General features: G+C 42.1%; 3 protein-coding genes across 3 annotated transcripts; 1 reads left to right on the top strand and 2 right to left on the bottom strand.

The window, feature by feature from the left end:
- Positions 1-374: 374 nt before the first annotated feature.
- Positions 375-4,420, bottom strand: tmco6 (transmembrane and coiled-coil domains 6). The gene is made up of 13 exons (XM_068715425.1): positions 4,174-4,420; positions 3,432-3,538; positions 3,242-3,354; positions 2,953-3,136; positions 2,752-2,856; positions 2,525-2,616; positions 2,292-2,408; positions 2,071-2,185; positions 1,718-1,898; positions 1,503-1,597; positions 1,191-1,358; positions 967-1,101; positions 375-886 (listed from the first exon to the last, which is right to left on the bottom strand). The coding sequence occupies exons 1-13, from the start codon at positions 4,262-4,264 to the stop codon at positions 866-868; spliced, it is 1,524 nt and encodes a 507-aa protein (XP_068571526.1). The 5' UTR covers positions 4,265-4,420; the 3' UTR covers positions 375-865.
- A 509-nt stretch (positions 4,421-4,929) lies between these two features.
- Positions 4,930-9,979, bottom strand: tcof1 (treacle ribosome biogenesis factor 1). The gene is made up of 8 exons (XM_068714668.1): positions 9,749-9,979; positions 9,172-9,218; positions 9,003-9,070; positions 7,918-7,973; positions 7,604-7,778; positions 5,797-6,891; positions 5,617-5,708; positions 4,930-5,488 (listed from the first exon to the last, which is right to left on the bottom strand). The coding sequence occupies exons 1-8, from the start codon at positions 9,854-9,856 to the stop codon at positions 5,456-5,458; spliced, it is 1,674 nt and encodes a 557-aa protein (XP_068570769.1). The 5' UTR covers positions 9,857-9,979; the 3' UTR covers positions 4,930-5,455.
- A 6,021-nt stretch (positions 9,980-16,000) lies between these two features.
- On the top strand, positions 16,001-18,643 carry LOC137875907 (arylsulfatase I-like). Its single transcript, XM_068715424.1, has 2 exons — positions 16,001-16,320; positions 17,245-18,643. The coding sequence occupies exons 1-2, from the start codon at positions 16,007-16,009 to the stop codon at positions 18,641-18,643; spliced, it is 1,713 nt and encodes a 570-aa protein (XP_068571525.1). The 5' UTR covers positions 16,001-16,006.
- The last annotated feature ends 507 nt before the right edge of the window (positions 18,644-19,150 follow it).

Here is a 19,150-nt window from a genome sequence, read left to right as displayed (position 1 = left end):
TTGTCAAAATTGTCAAAATAATTGCCGGTTATTTTTTTGTTGATTGACTTAATCAATTAAGAGACTAATTGTCTCAACTCCAGACAGAAGTTTGTTATAGTCAAACATGAGAAGCACTAAAAAGACCTGCGGGTATTGATCAAAATAATATTTCTGGGGATTAAAGTTATATAATATATTATAGTAGCACCTTTCATACAGCTCTCTAAGTGTTGGATTAGCTGAAGAGATTGATCTGAAGCAATGACCCCAATGCTGATTATTATGGCTTTATTTCTAATTAACTTAATTTGCTCCATAAACCAAAACAAATTAAACCTAAATGTTATCCAGATAATATTTGACTCTCAAAAACTTGAATCTTAAATATGTAGTAAAGTTGATATTCATTTAGTATTTATTTCATGAAAGTACAGTTTTCACTGGCAATGCATTATTGGCTCAAAATGCACAATACTAAAATCCACCACCATCACAAAAAACAGAAAAGGTGCGTTTGCAGCACCCTGATTCTACACACTGACAGTCGGTCATATAAACCCATCCTCTGTTCAGACATTAGGTGTTCCAGTTTCACATGAGACACTTTGATGAGCAAAAAACAACAGTCTTAATCCGCCTCTCAGGTGACGGTGGCACAATATGCAACAGTCAAAACGGTATTAAAAAAAGATTTCATCTTTACATACATTAAAACACCATTCATAAGAACACTGGAGATACCAGTAGATTACAGTCAAAAGGTATTAAAAATGACTTCAGATTTAACAACATTGTTTGTGCATTATTACAGATTGCAAGAAGTAAACAAGCAGTCCTGTCCTCTCAAATGTGTTCTCATGGTAGCGGTGACACATTTGATGCCTCAAGAACGTGGGTTGTTGTCCTGCAGCAAAACAGGTGATATAAGTCAGTTTCTAAAAATCTGAATTATTACAAATTGTACAAACAGAACACAGTGTTTACCGAGCAGTAAGATGAGTAGGACAGCAGGTGGTCTTCCAGGAGACGTGTTGCTCTTCCTCTAATCTCTCCTTCACTGTTGTACTGAACGACTTCTAACAGTGAAAGGCCGCCTTGCCTCACAAACTCCTCTGCCACCTTAAGGGAAGGAATAACTTGGGTTAAAGCTGTTACAACTACAGTAGCTATTCATTGTCTGATTTGGTTATCCCTACTGAGCAAGTTACCTGTGGACCACTAACTACCAGCATGTAAAGGACCTCCATACTCAAGGTAACCATCTCTTGGTCGGCCATTTTCAGTGTGGCACAGAGTGCACACAGCAATCCACGATGGGCAAGCTGAACACAGAACTCCTTTTTCTTGTGGGCAATATTTGCTAGAATCCTCAGGATCTAACAAGAATATAACAAAAAAGGCAGTAAGATAGAGTGTGAGAAATGAGGAACTCAAAGAAACAAACGCATTGTTCATCATCACGTGCTACAATGACATAATATTCTATGAAATCTCAAAGTTTGGCTCTAGCTTCCACGGACCATGGTGTTGATGCCTTGAGAAAAGGGGAGGAGCTTGATCAGTCCAGGGACCAAGTTGAGAGTCAGCAGAGAGGAGCAGAAAGCACTGGAGTGAGCTACAGAGATGGAAAATGCATTGAAAAATCACAATTTACACTATCTAAAGAGCAAAATTGGCGCAGACAGATGTGTTTGAGAGTCAGCAGCAATCAGGTGTGACTACAGACTGTTCAAACCTGTGAGGTTGTTGAGGACCCAGGCACTCTCTCTAGCCAACGCTGGCTGGGTCTGCAGGTAGGCCTGAAGAAGTGCACATAGAGCAACCACGAGACGAACGTCTCCCACGTGAGAGCTCAGCTCTGTCACTGGACAGGAGGACAGAAGGTTTCCCACGCACCTCAGGAGAGGACAGATAAACTAGAGAGGAGGAATTGAAAATCTCCATGTCAGTGACAGTGAAAACAGTGATGCACACATGATTTGTTCTGAGAATTTAAAAACAGAACAGAATATACAGACAAAAACTAAAAAAAATGCCTTAAAAAAACAACAACGAAGAAATATGTATTCAGTCCATTAATTTCCTTACCAGCTCCAGTCCTTCTTCTTTGTTTCCTTCAGCCACAGCACCACCCAGTGACACTAACAGGGAACTGCACTGCAGCAAGGCCCCATGAGCCAACAGCGCTCCGTTGTCCTTCATGCTATAGAATGAGATAAAGGCAGAAGAGAGACAGATCATCACTCTTATTACATATAATGACAACTGACTATATACTGTATAAGAGACTGTGGACACTTCTCTCTCACCCGCATGTGAGGTAGTGCAGACACCACGCACACTCGATGGCAGGTGCCAGGCCAAACTTTGGGTCAGGAGTCAGGACGGATAACAAGTTTGAGGGTAAGCTGGAAGCAAGGACCGTCCTGCAGACACAGAGGAAGACTATCATGCAACGGACAAGTGTTTATTATAAGCAATGCATCATTTTCTGAGAGAACAGCCATAAAGAGAGTAGAGAGATACACTGGTGTGTCATTACAGGATTGTTTTCTCTGCTGCATCTTTAGCCTGGAGAAACTGAGAGAGGGTGAATCCCACAGCTTCCACCACCGCCAGGTTATGTCTCTGGTTCTGGACAGACACACAGAAAATATCAAGTGGGACATCTTAACGTTACTATATTTGTTACTTTACATTACTACATTGAGTGGCGCCTGTTCAGAGCTATGGTAGGAATTAGATTTAGTTTCTAGTTTCTGAGTTTACCTCTAGACAGTTGGCCAGAGCTGGGATGATTCCCTGGGCCAGGAGCTTCTCTTTTACAATGTCGCTGTCTGGGCATAAATTACCGAGTGTGTACAGACACAGCTCCTGTGTACACATTGAACATACACACATGGAAAGTTAAAATCCCCTGCATAGTTAGGTGCTAATATTACACTTCACCTGGTATGAGAGGGTACTCACGGTGAACTTGGTGCTCTGGCCAGACAGGTAGGTGAGCAGGTAGGGGGTGGCAGGCAGACAGGCTGGTGACACGTTGGTGTTGGGAGAGTGAGAAAGCTCATGAAGGCACCGGACAGCCTGCAGACGGCAAGTAGCATCAGAGCCAGTGAGGAGACCAACCAGAAGATGCATGCTATTCTTCTGCCTACAGGGAGGACATATCACGCAGACGCATGAGAAACAGAGATACGCATGTCAATAATGTGATTTAATATCGCGCTCGATGCAACGACAAAAGTTACCGCCGTACTTGATGAAGGTGAGCTGTGCCGATGGGTCACGGAGAACTTTACTCAAAGCATTCAGGTGGGCCTCCCTGCCTGGCCCACTGTGTTGAAGTTTGAGGAACAGACTGACCACGTCCTGTAGACGAGGAGCAGATTCAGACGGTAGGTTTGACTTGACACCACCAAAGCACAACCTGTGATCGTCTGTCTCACCTGCTCTCCTGAGTGGGTGTCCATGGTGAGCTCTGGCTGGTCCTCGTCGTCATTGAGCAGAAGTCTCTTGCTCACAAGCTGCCGGTCTCTGCGGGCTCGTCTCAGTGCTACGACGTTTAACAAAGACAAAAAACACTTCACCTTCTGCTTCAGTCATCTGGGAGAGAGTAGCCAATCATACTTACTGGAATTAAGTTACAGATGTAATTTAAACATCATGACTAGACATCTAATTGTATTTTTGTCCTCTATCAGACAGTGGGTTGTCTTCCTGACTTAAAGACTGTTAAATAAATATGAAATGGTCCCACATGGCCCATATTTATGTACTGAATGAAGTCTCTGGGTTAAATTCATTCTTTATGTTGATTGACATGTTTATCTGACACATAACGTTAGCTTATACAGGAACCCCTGAGGGAAAATGCATTGTTAATTGGTGAAGTTTATGGGGTTAACAAACATGACAGGAAAAAAAGATGCAGCATAGTTAGCATGAAGAAGATGTAGCGAGCTAGTTTAAATTTCCATATTATTCTTTTGTTACATTGACGTTAACTGTTGCAGCCTTTTCTACAGGAAGACTTAACGTTAGCTAGTTAACGTAAACGTCGTTTCAATGCATGACTATCTTAGCTTGTTACTAACCCATAAGTTAACATTAACGTTACACAACAAAAGTTAGGAAAATATACACGTGATAACTTTAACGTTACTTAACACAACGCTTTTTAACACTCACCTTTCTCATGTTCTCGCCTCTTTAACTTGAGCTCCTCCAAACTGTCGCCTTGTCGACCAGCTTTGTGGCGAACTTTGTTTAACCGCCACATTTTGTTATCTTAAAAGGTCAATGAAGTGGCACAAAAAACGAGTTCTGAAATAAATGTAAGATCTTTGCTAATGCCAGGGCTATTGAATGAAGCTAACGTTGTTAGGTATATGACCATGGAACTGCGATGTCGGAGTGTCACAGCTCCGACATCCGATGGCGCTAGAGTGCAGTTCAACCAGTTATGGGGTATGACGCATGCGCAGTGTGTGTAACTGAAACTGCGATGTTGGAGTGTCGCAGCAGATGGCGCTAGAGTGCAGTTTAAACAGTTTATGGGGTACAACGCATGCGCAGTATAAAAGAATCGCAATGTTGGAGGCTTTCAACAGGCGGCGCTAGAGTGCAGTTTAAACAGTTAAACGTTAGCTAAACTAGTTGGTTATTGTAGAAGAGACAGGTCAGAAATAAATAGATATAGAGCATCTGTCGTTGTAGCTGTCAGTCAGTCCTGCACACACACTGTATATAAGAAGTCCTCTGCCAAACATAAAATTAAGTTCTTCGTCTGCAGTGCCGTCAAGCGGGCACGTGTGTGAATATAGGCTGCTGAGCATCAACGACCTGAACACATTGCATTCATTCTCTCTGTCCCCATCTCCAGATGGGTACACGTTTAAAGAAAATATGGAGTTTGATTTGTATTAAAAGATTTATTTACAATGCATTAATGACAGGTTTAAAAAACATACTTTTCAAAAACATAGGTATTTAACCCAATAACTAAATGGCTGTTAAAATTGTTTTCATATATTTAAAAAAAAATGTTTTGAGTGATGTATTCTTTTTTTCTCAAGGGCTGAGTTAGTAGGCGTATCTGGAGAACAAATGAGGATTTAGGACTGTCATGGGAAAACTTCCTGAGGCTGAAAGATCGTGTTTAAGAGAGACGTTATTTGATCAAAGGAATATCTTAAGAGGGACCATCTATTCCATGAAACAATCAGTTATTAATCCCTTTAACATTTTCATGCCATTAAAATGGCAATATCAGATCAAATAAAAAAATATACAGCATAGTGTGCCACACACTGTGGAACACAAAACAAATGAAAAAGTAAAAAAAGTACCAAAAATAGAACAATTTTTTTCATCTTTTATATGATCCTTTAACCATTAAAATATGATTAAAAGTGAGGGAGACAGGATGTGTTGCCTTCATTCTTTGGATCTGATGAAGAATCAAACATCTTCAAGACTCTGTGCTTGCGGAGGACTTCTTTTTCTGTGAAGCATTGAAACAAAAAAAAATGAATCAAAAAGAGATCTGAGAAAATCATCCTCTAGTGCTCAAACGGATGACATGTTATTCTGCTTTGACAAGAGTAGGTGAAGAGCACAGCGCTGTGATACCTTTTTGTGGGGGGTGTCACTGGAGAGTGGTTGTGTTGCTGCAGAGTCTTGGATGGAAACTGGAACTTCAGCTGATTTCAACTTGATTTTCTCTGACAGAATGAAAAAGGAAAAAGTGAATGCAAACTTGCAAAATAAAAAAATGCATTTTGTTATTATGAATGTGATAGATCTACTCACTTTTCTTCTTCTCTGTTGGAGGACTTGGTGTTCCAGGGTTGGGTGGAGCTAGAGGCTCTGTGTCATTAGTTTTCAATAATGAGTCCTTTTTCTTCTTCTTCTTCTTCTTTTTCATTTCAGTAGTCTGCTCTGGCTTTTCCTCGCCGTCACTGCTCTTTGATTTCTTTGTCTTTGTATTTTCTTCAGCTATCTGCTCCGACATCTCCTCATTAGGATCAGCTTTGTTTTTTTTTTTAACTATCTGGTCTTGATTTTCTTCATCAGAAATATCCTTTTTCTTCTTCTTTGCTTTCTTTTCTTTAATCATTTGCTCAGAATTTTCCTCACTGTCAGCCGTCTCCTTTCTCTTCTTTGCTTTTCTACCTTCAGCTATCAGCTCGGAATTTTCCTTTACCATTTCAGCTACTGGCTCTGAATCAGTTTTCTCCTTTTTCTTTTTCTTGGCTTTCTTTTCTTGTACTATTGGCTCTGACATTTTCTTATTATTAACATCGCCATTTTCGTTCTCTATTTCTTTTTCTTCCGTCTTGTTCATTTTGCTACCTCCCTTTGTTCCTTTTGCCTTCTTCTTCTTCTTTCCTTCCGCAGGTTTATCATCTCTTATCTCTTGCTCCGTGACTTCAGTCTGCTTTTCCTCTTTACTGTCTTTGTCTTTTCCATCTCCACCAGTCTCATGCGTATTCTCTTCCACCGTGCCTTCAGTCATCACCCTCTTCTTCTTCCTCTTCTTCTTGGGCTCAGGCGTTGCCTCATCAGTTTGTTTCTCCTTCATTGGTGTCTGTTTTGACGGGGAAAGACTGGGTGTTGCTGGTCTGTCTTCTACAGTGTTGACGTTTGGCTCTTGGCTCGGGGTGGCAGACGAGGTCACAGGTGCAGTCTTTTTTGGCCTGCTCCTCTTGGCTGTACTAGTCTTTGTTGGTGTTTCTGTCACGGCTTTCTTCACCACATTCTTTTTAACTGTCCCGCAATTCAGTTTAACCGGAGTGTAGTTTTTTGCGGGAGTCTTGGTCCGGGATTTCCTCACTCTCTCTTTCACGGGTGATGGTGCAGACGAGTCCAGTGCATTGATGGTGTCCATCTTGGCTATGTCGGACTCTGTGGACAGAGTAAACACAGTGAAGACATTGAAAAAAACATGGCACGGTGGCACAAATGCTTTAAAAGAAAACAGCCACACAGCTGCTGTACACAGCTCTGTTAGCATGAAATCACTGTTTCCCATGGTGAGGTTGTTCTTGGGAGGTGCTGTCCTGTCTGGAGGTTGTCTTTCTCCCTTTAAGTGAGAGGACCCAGCTCTCCCTGTCCTTTCATCTTCCACCATGTCCTGCACTTTCCAATCCTCTTAACGTTCTCCACCTCTCCATCCTTCTTTCTGTCTCTTTCCAATGTGAAAACACACATTCCTCCTCTTAACTGGATTATCTGACTATGTCAATAATTTCTGTGCTTGGTCTTTTGAAATCTGAACAGTACCTTAATCTGATGAAGTGGGATTTGGTCTGTGGTGCAGAAAGGAAATAATGCTTGTAAAACTGGGATCTAATCACTTCATCCTTTACCTGCACGCAAATGATACCCTCAATAATCTCTCAAGTTCAGCTTATTGTCGTCATATACATATACGAAATTTAACTTCTGCATTTAACCCATCCCTATCTTATTGGGAGCAGTTTTTTAGGGGTTCAGTGTCTTGCACAGGGACACTTCGGCATAGGACATGTAGCAGCCAAGGATCGAACAATCCTCTCTAGCCATTTAGCCACGGCCTCTCTCTCTCTCTCTCTCTCTCTCTCTCTCTCACACCCACCTGTCATCTTCAAGACCCGTTTCTTCCATTTATCTAGATCCAGACTGCTGTCAGAGTCTGAATCACCTCCTCCAGCAGCCACAGCCTTGTCTTTTGCACGGCTCTTTGGTTTTTTCGCCTTGGAGACATTTTCTGCAGATTTTTCATCACTTTTTTTCCTTTTTGCTGGCACAGACTAAAATAATAGAACAGAGAGAACATGCTGATCAGTAAAGTTATAGAACATGAACCGGACCAATTGTTAAACGTGGTTCAAATGTCGCATTCAATTAAAATGAAAAAATAATAATACAAAAAAAAATTAAATAAATCACCTTTTTTGGTGTCTCTGCTTTGTTTGCAGGTTTGTCCTTCTTTTTCCTTGGCGTGGCTGGACATAAAAAAGTGTGCAGAATGGGTTAAAAATGCATTCAAATCCACAAACAGACTATCAATTCTCACTTTGTACCAATAGAACTGTTACAACTGTTGCTGATGCAGCAGCTGGAGCTTCCCAACTTGTGTTATAGTTTGAGGGATAAAGCCAAGCTTACAGTTGAGCTTTATAGAAAAGAACATTTTAGAAACAAGGAATAAACAAATCATCCATAAACAAGTTGGTAGGAATCAAACAGAGACAAGTCTGACAAGTTGGAGAAGTGATCAGGGGCCTCTTCTATAAAACTTTATCCACACTAATTGTTTACCTACAAATGAGGACATACGTGTGCTAAAAAGTACTCTGTTTTATAAAACCTTGCGTACACCTGCTAGTACGCAGTTTCCCCTTTTAAATCCCACATCAGCTGCCCATCGTCTCTTTACGATGAATCGCGGCAGCTACCGAGAGTAAGACCAGCAAAAGTAATTATTCGGAGAACAGAAATCGAGTTGCTTGTGGGTGAGGCGGACCTTTCCTTATTCTTCCATTCACGTAGTCCAAACAGTGACAGTGCATCCATCATGCAGCATTACACATCACGAGTGTCACCGCAATATGTATATGGTAACAGCTTCAGACTGATTGCTTCCAAAATGATCGTGATCAGTAATATAGGATCTATAAGTAGGTCTAACGTTTGATATGAAGTGAAATTAAATGTGTGAGAGAAATCATTTTACATGAAATTATTCCTCTCACATTTTATTTCTACTATATGGGTTTAATTCACCACCTCACCATCTACTTCACCAATTTCCCTGTGTAAGGTGCGTGCGTACACACGGGTAAAGGTTTCTGTAGAGGTGCGCACATTCTCCAGTCAAGTTTGTTTTTTGCAGATCACAACTTTTGCGTCTGAAGAGGTAAAACTCCAGCAACATTTGTACAGAACAACGTTATTGATAAACCGAAGTGTTTCGGCTTGTGGCCTCCATCAGGATCATCCATCTATTTCTAGAAAAGAAGGAGCAGTCATACCTTTAGTTGGTGTCCTTTCTTGTTCTTCAAAACTGGCTGAATTTGGCTGTCTCTTATTTTTTGAGTCACTGACGGGAATAGAAACAACATTTAGCACACACATCATCACTACCAATTAAATCAAACTGAGATGTTTGATTCATGCCAATAATTGAGAAATCGTACTTACTTCACCCACGAACTGTAGATGTCCAATAACGATACAGATGTCTCCCCCTGCAAACCCAAAACATCAAATCATTTAAGGCGGTTTATTAGGCGGGGCATCTTCTAATACATAATGGGTCCTGGCTAGATGTCAAGAACAGCTCCTAAGGGCACTTTCACACAAAAAAAGAATTGCATAGAAACAAAAATACAGTATAAAATAAGTTTGAAAACTACTGCAAAGAATAGTATGGCACTTAACACTGAAAGCGTGTAGAAAAGCACTCATTACACTATAAAAATACATTTTGTTAACGTTGTTCCTGACTCATAAAGTCTGTATGACGACATGTGGAGGACAGGAACGTCGAAATAGTTTTGCATACTCAACAGAAGTAGCTAGATTAAAAGTAAAGACAGTCCGCTAATGCACAGAATTCAGGTTCCTCTTTAACAACGGTAATATTGTTGCACAGCAATTGAAACATAGTTGCAAACTCCAGCAGCTACAGTGCGTTACACCAGCTAGCAGTCAGAGTGTGTGTGTGTGTGTGTGTGTGTGTGTGTGTGTGTGTGTGTGTGTGTGTGTGTGTAATGACCTGTGGGCTGTGCCTCTGTAGCTCATTTGCAGCTGAGTGAAAACCATGCTCCTTCAAATGGCGGTAGATCAGCTGGGTGAGCTCGGGTTCTGATGCGTTCACTGACATGTTCGACACACAAAGACAAATAAACACGCAAAAGTACCGACTAACATAAAAGTAGTTTCATATTAAAACTGGCCACACACTTCCCAGTCACTGCTACTCCACTGAAACACGCATGTTAGCACTCTGAACTCTGCACTCAGGATGTGGTTCCGTTTACCGATGCAATGCACCATGGGGGATGTAGTTCTTCCGCGAAACAGCTGCTGTTCAGTCACGGCCGTCATGGCACAAGCTGTCAGTGGTCTATGCAAACTATTTATATTTCAAATAAAGTCTTCCCGTGCTAATATAAAATATCCCATTAAGTTATTATGTTGGGACATCTTTTTATTCTGTTTGTCTGGGCACAGTCTGTACAGTCTGCTGTTTATCTAGATTTGCTTTTTTAAAACCAAAATATCACAGTGGCCCCAATGTTTTATTGAGGCATTCACACCAACTGACAAAGACCCTTTCTCTTCCCATTTCCATAACGTTTCTTTGGTTTGGCTCAATTTCAGCTCAGTTGCATATTCTGTCTCAGGAAAGACACCCGCTCCCTTAAAACAGCCAAGGCCTGGATGATTTGGATCCATGTAATATTCTAGGTAATTTTCTAGTTTACTGGAAGAGATAATAGTGATCTGCCATATCAGTTGTTACTCTTGAAGCTCTAGGTTTCTTGACTCAGCTCTCTTCGTAAATCTCTTCATGTTGGAAAAAAATCCTTCAACCACAGAGCCAGATAACCCACAAGCTCTCCAGTCAAACAGACAAATCAGACTAACTTTTCAAAAGCTGTCAGGAAGATCAATCTCCCGTTGGTCAGGTGTATTTGGATATCCATAAAGCAAGGAATTCTCTGTCTATCTGTGTATCTTGAGAACCATGAAACTTGGCCAAATGGTGGTGCTATATGACACCAAACAAACTTTACGTTTTGGCCGTAAGTTTTACTTTAACGGATTGAGTCGAACTTGTCGTTTGCAGTGGCCCATTGACTGCAGTTCACTTTTGGTGCCGGATGCTGGATATACAAGCGTTTCCACCTACCACTACTCTTCACTTCCCTGGAGTCAACGAACGATGAGCGGTTCTCGATAACCCTGCAATGAGCACCTCCAGCAGCCAAGGAATTGTCCCCCTCCGAACAGGCACTGCACTTGTTTGGATAAAAGCATATCTGCTTTTTCGACTGGTTGGTTTGGGATGAAACTAAAGGTGACTGGGCAGTGGATCCGAGAGAGCTGGTGGCGAGACCTTGGGTTGAACTGGAGGAGAGTATTGGGTAAGCCGAGGGTCAGCAGGAGCAAACGGTTGAAAGAGTCCCATTCATGGTTGAAAACCAGGAAAGGAAAGCAGTGTGTATTCCAAACTCATCGTCAGTGCTCAGTGGGTCTCACCAAGCTTGATTTCACCATCTCCCACAAACCCTCCACCCTAAATACACACTCTACACACACGTACCACAGATTTGGCAAAACAAGCTGGTTATGAGGCTGACTCAGCTCCCATTCGTGTTGATGGGACAGACCACCAAGGTTTTATGGAAGAATAACGATTTGTAAAATTGGAAACGTAATAAATCCTCAGCCCACTTTCGCCTAAATGTCACGATATATTGAAGTAATGATGGATATGTGTTAAATAGAAATTTAGAGAGAGAGGTAAAGTTAACGGAGAGACAGAGGAGGCCAAAAAACGTTACATCCCTGAGCACAAGAAAAAAGAAGCAGGGCATTTCCCTCGGCTTTGATGACATGTCGAAGTAAAAATATTTGTACAGGTTACCCTTGTAAATGGCACTCTGTTTCACAGGAAATAAATCTACTCTACATTCCACACATTTAGCAGCTCATGTCTGCGCTCACTCAGCAGCTAATTACCTACAACTACACCCGGTGAGATTTGTTATTACTTGGGACCTTTAATGTGTCACAACCTGCCTCTTTGAACAGCACTGAAACATTTTTTTGTAAAACATTTCAAGATGTATTAGCATCTCGTTCTAAAGGATTACGACTGATTAGTCCATTATAAAACTCAAAAACCCTTTGAGGAAATTTCAAATAAGTCCCAGAGTGATTGCTAATTGAGTCCCTTTGAAAAGTTCATCCAGGTGGCTCTGCTGTAGGGTCATAATGAAGTGTTGTGTCTGGTCTTCCTGCCCAGGTGCTGCTGCAGATCCACAAGAGCCAAATCAAACACACCTTCAGTCTGTAGCCCTGGACTGCTACCTCACCTGTGAGGTCCCACCTGGTACCAAGCCTATAAATCACAGTAACCAAACTCTCACTCAATGCACTTCGTCACAGAAAAACAGCCAACTTGACATTTTCCATTTCTGCCAATTAGACCTCCTAAATCCTACAATTTTGTTTTGCAGATATGGCACCTTCCACTCACAATGCCAGAAGACAATCCAAAGACAGATTGTATCTGCACTCATCTGAATTTTAAGTTGGTCTATGTGTTCTATAACATTACTAATCAACCATAAGACATTCCAAAATGTTCTTTTGTTTGACAGTTTGCAAGACAGCCTGAAAACTTTGAACCATTTTCTCTCATCTTCTGTGCTTCTGTAGTCACTACAGGTCTACCTTTGTAGGGCAATAGTCCCTCACTATTTTGCCCTAAATTTACCCCAGACTTGATGAACTGATGTTGAAAAAAAACTCTAGTAACAAAGGCACTTTTGTACAAGACCTATTGAAGTGAAGGTTTTTGCTCTCGGTTGACGCACAGGCAGAAAGAAAACCTCCATCCAGTCTTACTCAGATTAGAAAATTGAGTAAGGAGGGGAAGTAATGTGCAGGTTTACTGGCAGGGCTGTGTTGATTAGAAAGAGGGTAGTGTTCATGGTGAAGGGGAGCAGCCATATTCAGTAACAGCGCCTCTTCCTTTAGCCAAAGCCAACATGTGGTGCCGACACAGAGCAACAGCAGCAGCAGCAGAACCCCCAATCCTGCTTCCCTTTCAACTCATTATTTTATTTCATGGTTTCCCAGAAAAAAGGCTTAGAACCTGATCGGAAAGTGATGTACGAGTAAGAAGAGGTTGTGAGCGTGTGCATCTGTGTTTCTGTGTGTTTGGAGATTAAGAGTTGGTTAAACCTAGTCTTTGGAGATAAAACACATATGAGTTTATATAGCTCATGCTTTTTAGTCATTAAGCTTACTCTTGATCTGACAGTAAAAAAATATAAACACAGACACAGAAGAAAAGGTGAAAGGTTTAGAAAAGCTTCTTTGTGCCTTTTTCAAACTTCATTTAATCCCTAGTTTGAAGCAATGAACTCTTCACTCTGAAAACGTCCTTTTGATATTAAGTAATTCAGGAGAAAGCAGGAGAGAGTAATGAAGAGATGAAAGAAAAATAACTAAGAGTCTGAGAATGTGACCAGCAGACTTAAACTTAAATTTCCACAAAGTCACAAATGGGTCAACAGCAACTCAGCATGTCTGGTTCATTAAAGGAGAGTGACTTGGTTCTTCTTCTTGAAATGACTGTTTACCATGTTTGAATCATGCTTTTACTGGAATGAGACAGCTGCAGTTTACAAGAATGCTAATAAATTCACTCATTTTTTATTCTTAGCTCATTTTGAAATTGAGCAGCCCAAGAAAAGTTATGACAAACAAATAACTGAAAATAACTTTCAGAATCCAAATATGGTGTTTGTTCAACAATTGTAAGGTAACATGTTCCCATAAATACTGTCATCAAACAATTTCTTAGTTGAATTCTTTATTCTGGCAATATGACAGTTAAAAAAAGGATTGGCAAATGTGCAATGTAAGCTGCAATATGTCTGTGGTCTCAACCCATCAACATTTTCATACTTTAGACTGTGACAAGTATGCGGGCACATACTTGTGTTATTATTTGTATGTGTGTGAGTGGGTTTGTGTCAGTATACGTGTATTGTTTGTATAGTGTTGGTTGTGAGTTGAAATGTTGTTGACCCGGTTTGCTGCCACAGTTACACCTCTGACCAACAGTAAGCAGATGAGTCACCTCTCATAAGTGTGACTGCCCAAAGACCTGGAGACTCTTACTTTCGTAACAAAACTCACGCACACACACACACACACACACACACACACACACACACACACACGCACACACACACACGCACGCACGTACACACACACACACACACACACACACACACACACACACGCACGTACACACACACACACACACACACACACACACACACACACACACACACACACACACACACACACACACAGATCTCACAGTTCCCATCCATATTGTGAACTTACTATAATCGATAATATTCAGTCCCTCACAACATCTCTCTGTTTTTTTCTGGGATCTTTGCGATAACGCTCAGCTGTCTGAGCCGCTCCCTCTAGGAAAACTACATAAATAAACACCAGGATGTAAAACTTTAGGTGCACCTCAATCATTTTTTCTTCTCTCTCTTTCCCAGCTTGACCTGCCGTAAACTCAGACGCTCCACTCCTTTGCTGCAGCTGCTGGGCAAACATCCCCGGCCGCAGCTTGATGCCCTTTACGGGAGGCTCATACTCAAACTTCCTTTGGCCTCCATGCCCGCAAGTCTCTCTGAAACCAATATCAACATTTGCAAGGTGTGATGTTTTACCTTCCAGTGTGTTCAGGCTATGTTTCACCTCAACAACCCAAATTTAGGTTTAGGTTTTGAACAATATTTGGGCGAACACAATCAATAGTAACTTATCCATTTAGACTACACAGCCCAATAATGGCTCAGTCCACTTTTCCACATAGTTTGAGAGCATGTACAACATGCTCCATGACACCATGGTTGTTGATATTTCTCATGCTGTAAGTCTGGGCCTTCCTGTCTGACCATCACATTTGGCCAGCAACCTGCTCAAAATATCTGTGGTCAAAATGCTGTATTGTAGATGTGTAAGTAATAGTAAGAGACAGAAAGATTGGTCCAGGTTCAATGTGTAGGCTGACGTGTCCCGACCAGGTCACGGTAGGATTTCAGTGCAACATCTAATCTGACATTGTGACCATCTTGAAAGACATACATGTTACGTCATCTCACCTACTCCATTATAAGCTGTGTAGCTTAAAAATCATCTTCTTTTGATCTACATATCCTCCTGCACAATTGGCATAAGTGTCCTTAATATTGTCGGCATTAATTGGCACTCTCCACAGAAGTTCCTTGATTCCCAGTCAAAGTTGATCTTCAGCATGTGTGTGCTGAGGCGGTGTAGTCCTGCTGCTTTCTGTTGACCTGCTAGATGATTTGTAAAGTGGTTCTTTGAGACCTGGTTGGAGATGTTATCAGAGTCTGGGAAGCCTGCTCTGTCTCTCTCCTCAGGTCTGAAGCACTCATAAAACAGCAGGAATAATAAGAGAGTGTTTGTGAGTGCAGGGGAGTGGAGTGGGGAACAGTGTCTGTGACTGTGTCTGTTGCCCAGAGACTCAACTTTCCCCCCCACACACCCTGTTTTTCTGAGCGAGGGTCTTTCTGTGGAGTCTCTGTCATCTCCAAAGAGATCGGATTGGAATGATTTTTTTTTTTGCTTTCTAGTAATTTGTAAAGTTGGCTGTGTGGTTCATTGAAATCAAATTTCTATGAAATGGCATGAATGAAGTGAAAGCATTTTTCTGCTTTCATGTTTGAAGCTTCTTTATACTGGAGGGAGCAAATGTGAACATTTGCAACAGAACTACAGTCATCAAATTCAAGGATTTTTCAGAACAATATCCCAATCTAGCAAAAATATCACAGCCTACTGTCACGATATATTAAATTATACCACAAGAGATCTCATATGAGACGTAAGCTCACTTTTACCACCTGGATGTAGCAGAAGCATTTCTGTGTGTGTTTTGGGTGGTAGGGGGCTGATGTTATTTTAATGAGGCAGCAAGGCAAAGAGGCGGGGTTAATGGGGACCAGTAGGGAAAATGAAATGTTTTCAAAGGAGGCTGAAACAGTTTGGAGAGCAGTAAGGATGAAGGAGGTGTAGCTTTTCTTTGAGTGGCACTTTTCGGATTGCTGGACTGCATTTAAGGGACCAATTGTTTAGACGTCTGATGAGTTATACATTTGTTCAGCCTCACTGTACAATGATTTGCTGATAATATATTGAATACTTGCTTCTTTGACTGACGTTAAGTGTCACAGGAACCATGGCAACGACAGCTCTGACCGGGTTCTCCATGATGAGCCTGCTCAGCCTCGGGTACCTGACCTGGGACCTAATGAGTCCTAACCAGGTGGAGAACGAGCCTGATCAAACGTTTGTTGACACGTATCCCGTTCCGCAGCCTCCTCACATCATTTTCATCATGACGGACGATCAGGGATTCAACGACATCGGCTATCACAGCTCTGACATCAGGACACCGGCGCTGGATAAACTGGCTGCAGACGGAGTGAAGCTGGAGAATTATTACATCCAGCCCATCTGCACGCCCTCCCGCAGTCAGCTCATCACCGGCAGGTAAAATGTTTTTTCTGGTTGCTTTCTTTTTATTATTACTATTATATAATTTTATGTCCACTGATATGTGAAATTAAATAGCGTTGTCTGAAAAAATAGAATTACTTCAATTTTACATGTTTAAAATGTTTAGCGCCAACCTGAATATGAGATCTGAGAGTCATATAATAATCTTTATTATGTTTTTCTGACACATTTAAGCCCTGTAGTGAAAAAAAAAACTATTTAATAGTACCGAGTGAGTCCTATAATACTGAATACTGAAATAAGAAATAGAATATTTATTCCCTGCGCAGAGAAGGCTTCATCGTCATAAAGAGTACAATATATTCTCCAACAATTGATCAGCAGTTTTAAACTGCCCATTGACACCTCCAGTCATCCCCTTCCTCTTCTGAGCCTTGTCACACAAAGACATCTGTCTTTATTACCCTTGGTTATCTCTTATCTTCACACCTAAACATTCTCTGGTTAAACGCACCCCCATTCAGTTACTTCCTCTTATGGAAGCAAAGGCAGAGATACCCCATATAGCCTTGTTACCATAGGTACACAATCATATGTCACATATATGGTTTTGTTAGTGAGTAAGGCACATAAGCTAAGTCACAGTAGAAATGTACTAGCACAGGGAACATTCTCCATCATAGCCCTGGCAATACAAGCACTGTGTCTCTTATTTGTTTATTTGAATTGTATGTCACCTGACATGAAAAAATAAGTGTTATAAAAAAGCTTCAGACAAAAAAACTAAACAAAACACATTTGTTAAGTTGAGGGAGGAAATGGGAACAATCTCCCTTTTATCTCTTCTCTTACTCCATGTCCCATCCTTCTGTGTGTACTTATCTAACCATCTGTTGGATTTGATTATTGATCACACGTTTGTCCTTCTGAAAGTTTTCTTAATCGTTAACCCTACAGGTACCAAATTCACACTGGCCTGCAGCACTCCATCATCCGGCCCCGCCAGCCCAACTGCCTGCCCTTTGACCAGGTCACCCTACCCCAGAGACTGCAGGAGCTCGGCTACGCCACCCACATGGTTGGCAAGTGGCACCTGGGCTTCTACAAGAAGGAGTGCCTGCCCACTCGACGGGGCTTCGACACATACTTTGGCTCCTTGACGGGCAGTGTGAACTACTACACTTACAACTCCTGCGACGGCCCCGGGCGGTGTGGTTTTGACCTCCATGAGGGGGAGTCGGTCGCATGGGGTCAGGGGGGCAAATACTCCACACATCTCTACACACAGAGAGTTCGCAAGATCCTGGCAACTCACGATCCTCAGTCCCAGCCGCTGTTCATATTTCTCTCTTTCCAAGCTGTTCATACACCCCTGCAGTCTCCGCGCGAGTACATCTACCCATACCGCGGGCTGGAAAATGTGGCACGCAGGAAATATGCTGCTATGGTGTCAGCTGTAGATGAGGCAGTACGCAATATAACGTACGCTCTCCGCAAGTATAGTTACTACCAGAACAGTGTCATCATCTTCTCCACTGACAACGGTGGGCAGCCGTTGTCCGGCGGCAGTAACTGGCCGCTCAGAGGACGTAAAGGCACTTACTGGGAAGGCGGCGTACGGGGTCTGGGGTTCGTCCACAGCCCTTTGTTGAGGAAGAAGAGGAGAGTGAGTAAAGCCCTGGTGCACATCACTGACTGGTACCCCACACTGGTGGGATTAGCAGGTGGCAATGGGTCACTGACGGAGGGGGTGGATGGGTATGATGTTTGGGAAGCCATCAGTGAGGGGAAGGAGTCACCCAGGTTGGAGATCCTTCACAATATTGACCCTCTGTATAACCATGCACGCAGTGGCTCCCTGCAGAAAGGATATGGAATTTGGAATACAGCTGTTCAGGCCTCCGTACGAGCCGGAGACTGGAAACTCCTCACAGGGGACCCCGGCTACGGAGACTGGACACCGCCACAGATGCTTTCGGGTTTCCCCAGCAGCTGGTGGAACCTGGAGCGCCACACAGAACCCCGGAAATCTATCTGGCTTTTCAACATCTCCGGAGATCCCTACGAACGCTTTGACCTTTCCGAGCAGAGACCAGATGTTGTCAAAGAGCTTCTGGCTAGACTGGTATACTACAATCGCACTGCGGTGCTAGTAAGGTACCCATCAGAGGACCTACGGGCTGACCCCCACCTGAATGGAGGGGCCTGGGTGCCCTGGGTAGGAGATGCGGAGGAAGACAGCTGGGATACTGTCTACCTGAAAAAGAACAAGGATTGGAAAAAGAAGCTGAAACTGTCCAATAGCAGGTCGTTTTTCAGGAGACTCAACACTAGGATCATGTCCAACAGGATATAGAAAGCACATGACTGACAGAGGTTCAGAGGAGACACTTATAAAGAAATGTGTTTTTGTTGAACAAGGAAGCAAGCGCCTGCAAGATAGCTGCAGTTACGGAGTTCTAGCTGCAGGTGTATGTTCAGTCTCTCTGGAAATGTGATGAAAAAAATCCAAGGAGAGTACTAATTGTTCAACTGGTTTGTATCTATTTTGAATAAAAAATGTGTGTTACCTTAAATTGAATATTCTGTAATGAAAATGAGAGTTGATTTCATCTTACAAGAGATGTATGTAATCATGTGTGTGAGAGAGAGACACACACAAGGATTATTTTATATTATCAGAATTGCTGTATTTGACATGGATGACAAGGTGACAAGGATAACTTATCTGCAACCATTTGTAACTGTAATGAATATAAAAGATGACTACCTCTACCTCAAGCTTTTTTTCTTTCATTGAACCTCTTGTTATCAACGTCTTCCCCTAATATTAGGATAATATTATAACTTGTGTTAGTAAAAT

This window comes from Cebidichthys violaceus, unplaced genomic scaffold (genome assembly GCF_023349555.1).
Source record: "Cebidichthys violaceus isolate CVI_PGR_0920_01 unplaced genomic scaffold, fCebVio1.0.p SCAF_2, whole genome shotgun sequence".
Taxonomy (NCBI): domain Eukaryota; kingdom Metazoa; phylum Chordata; class Actinopteri; order Perciformes; family Stichaeidae; genus Cebidichthys; species Cebidichthys violaceus.
The sequence above is the reverse complement of the archived record's forward strand: the minus strand, read 5'-3'. Positions and strand labels throughout refer to the sequence as shown.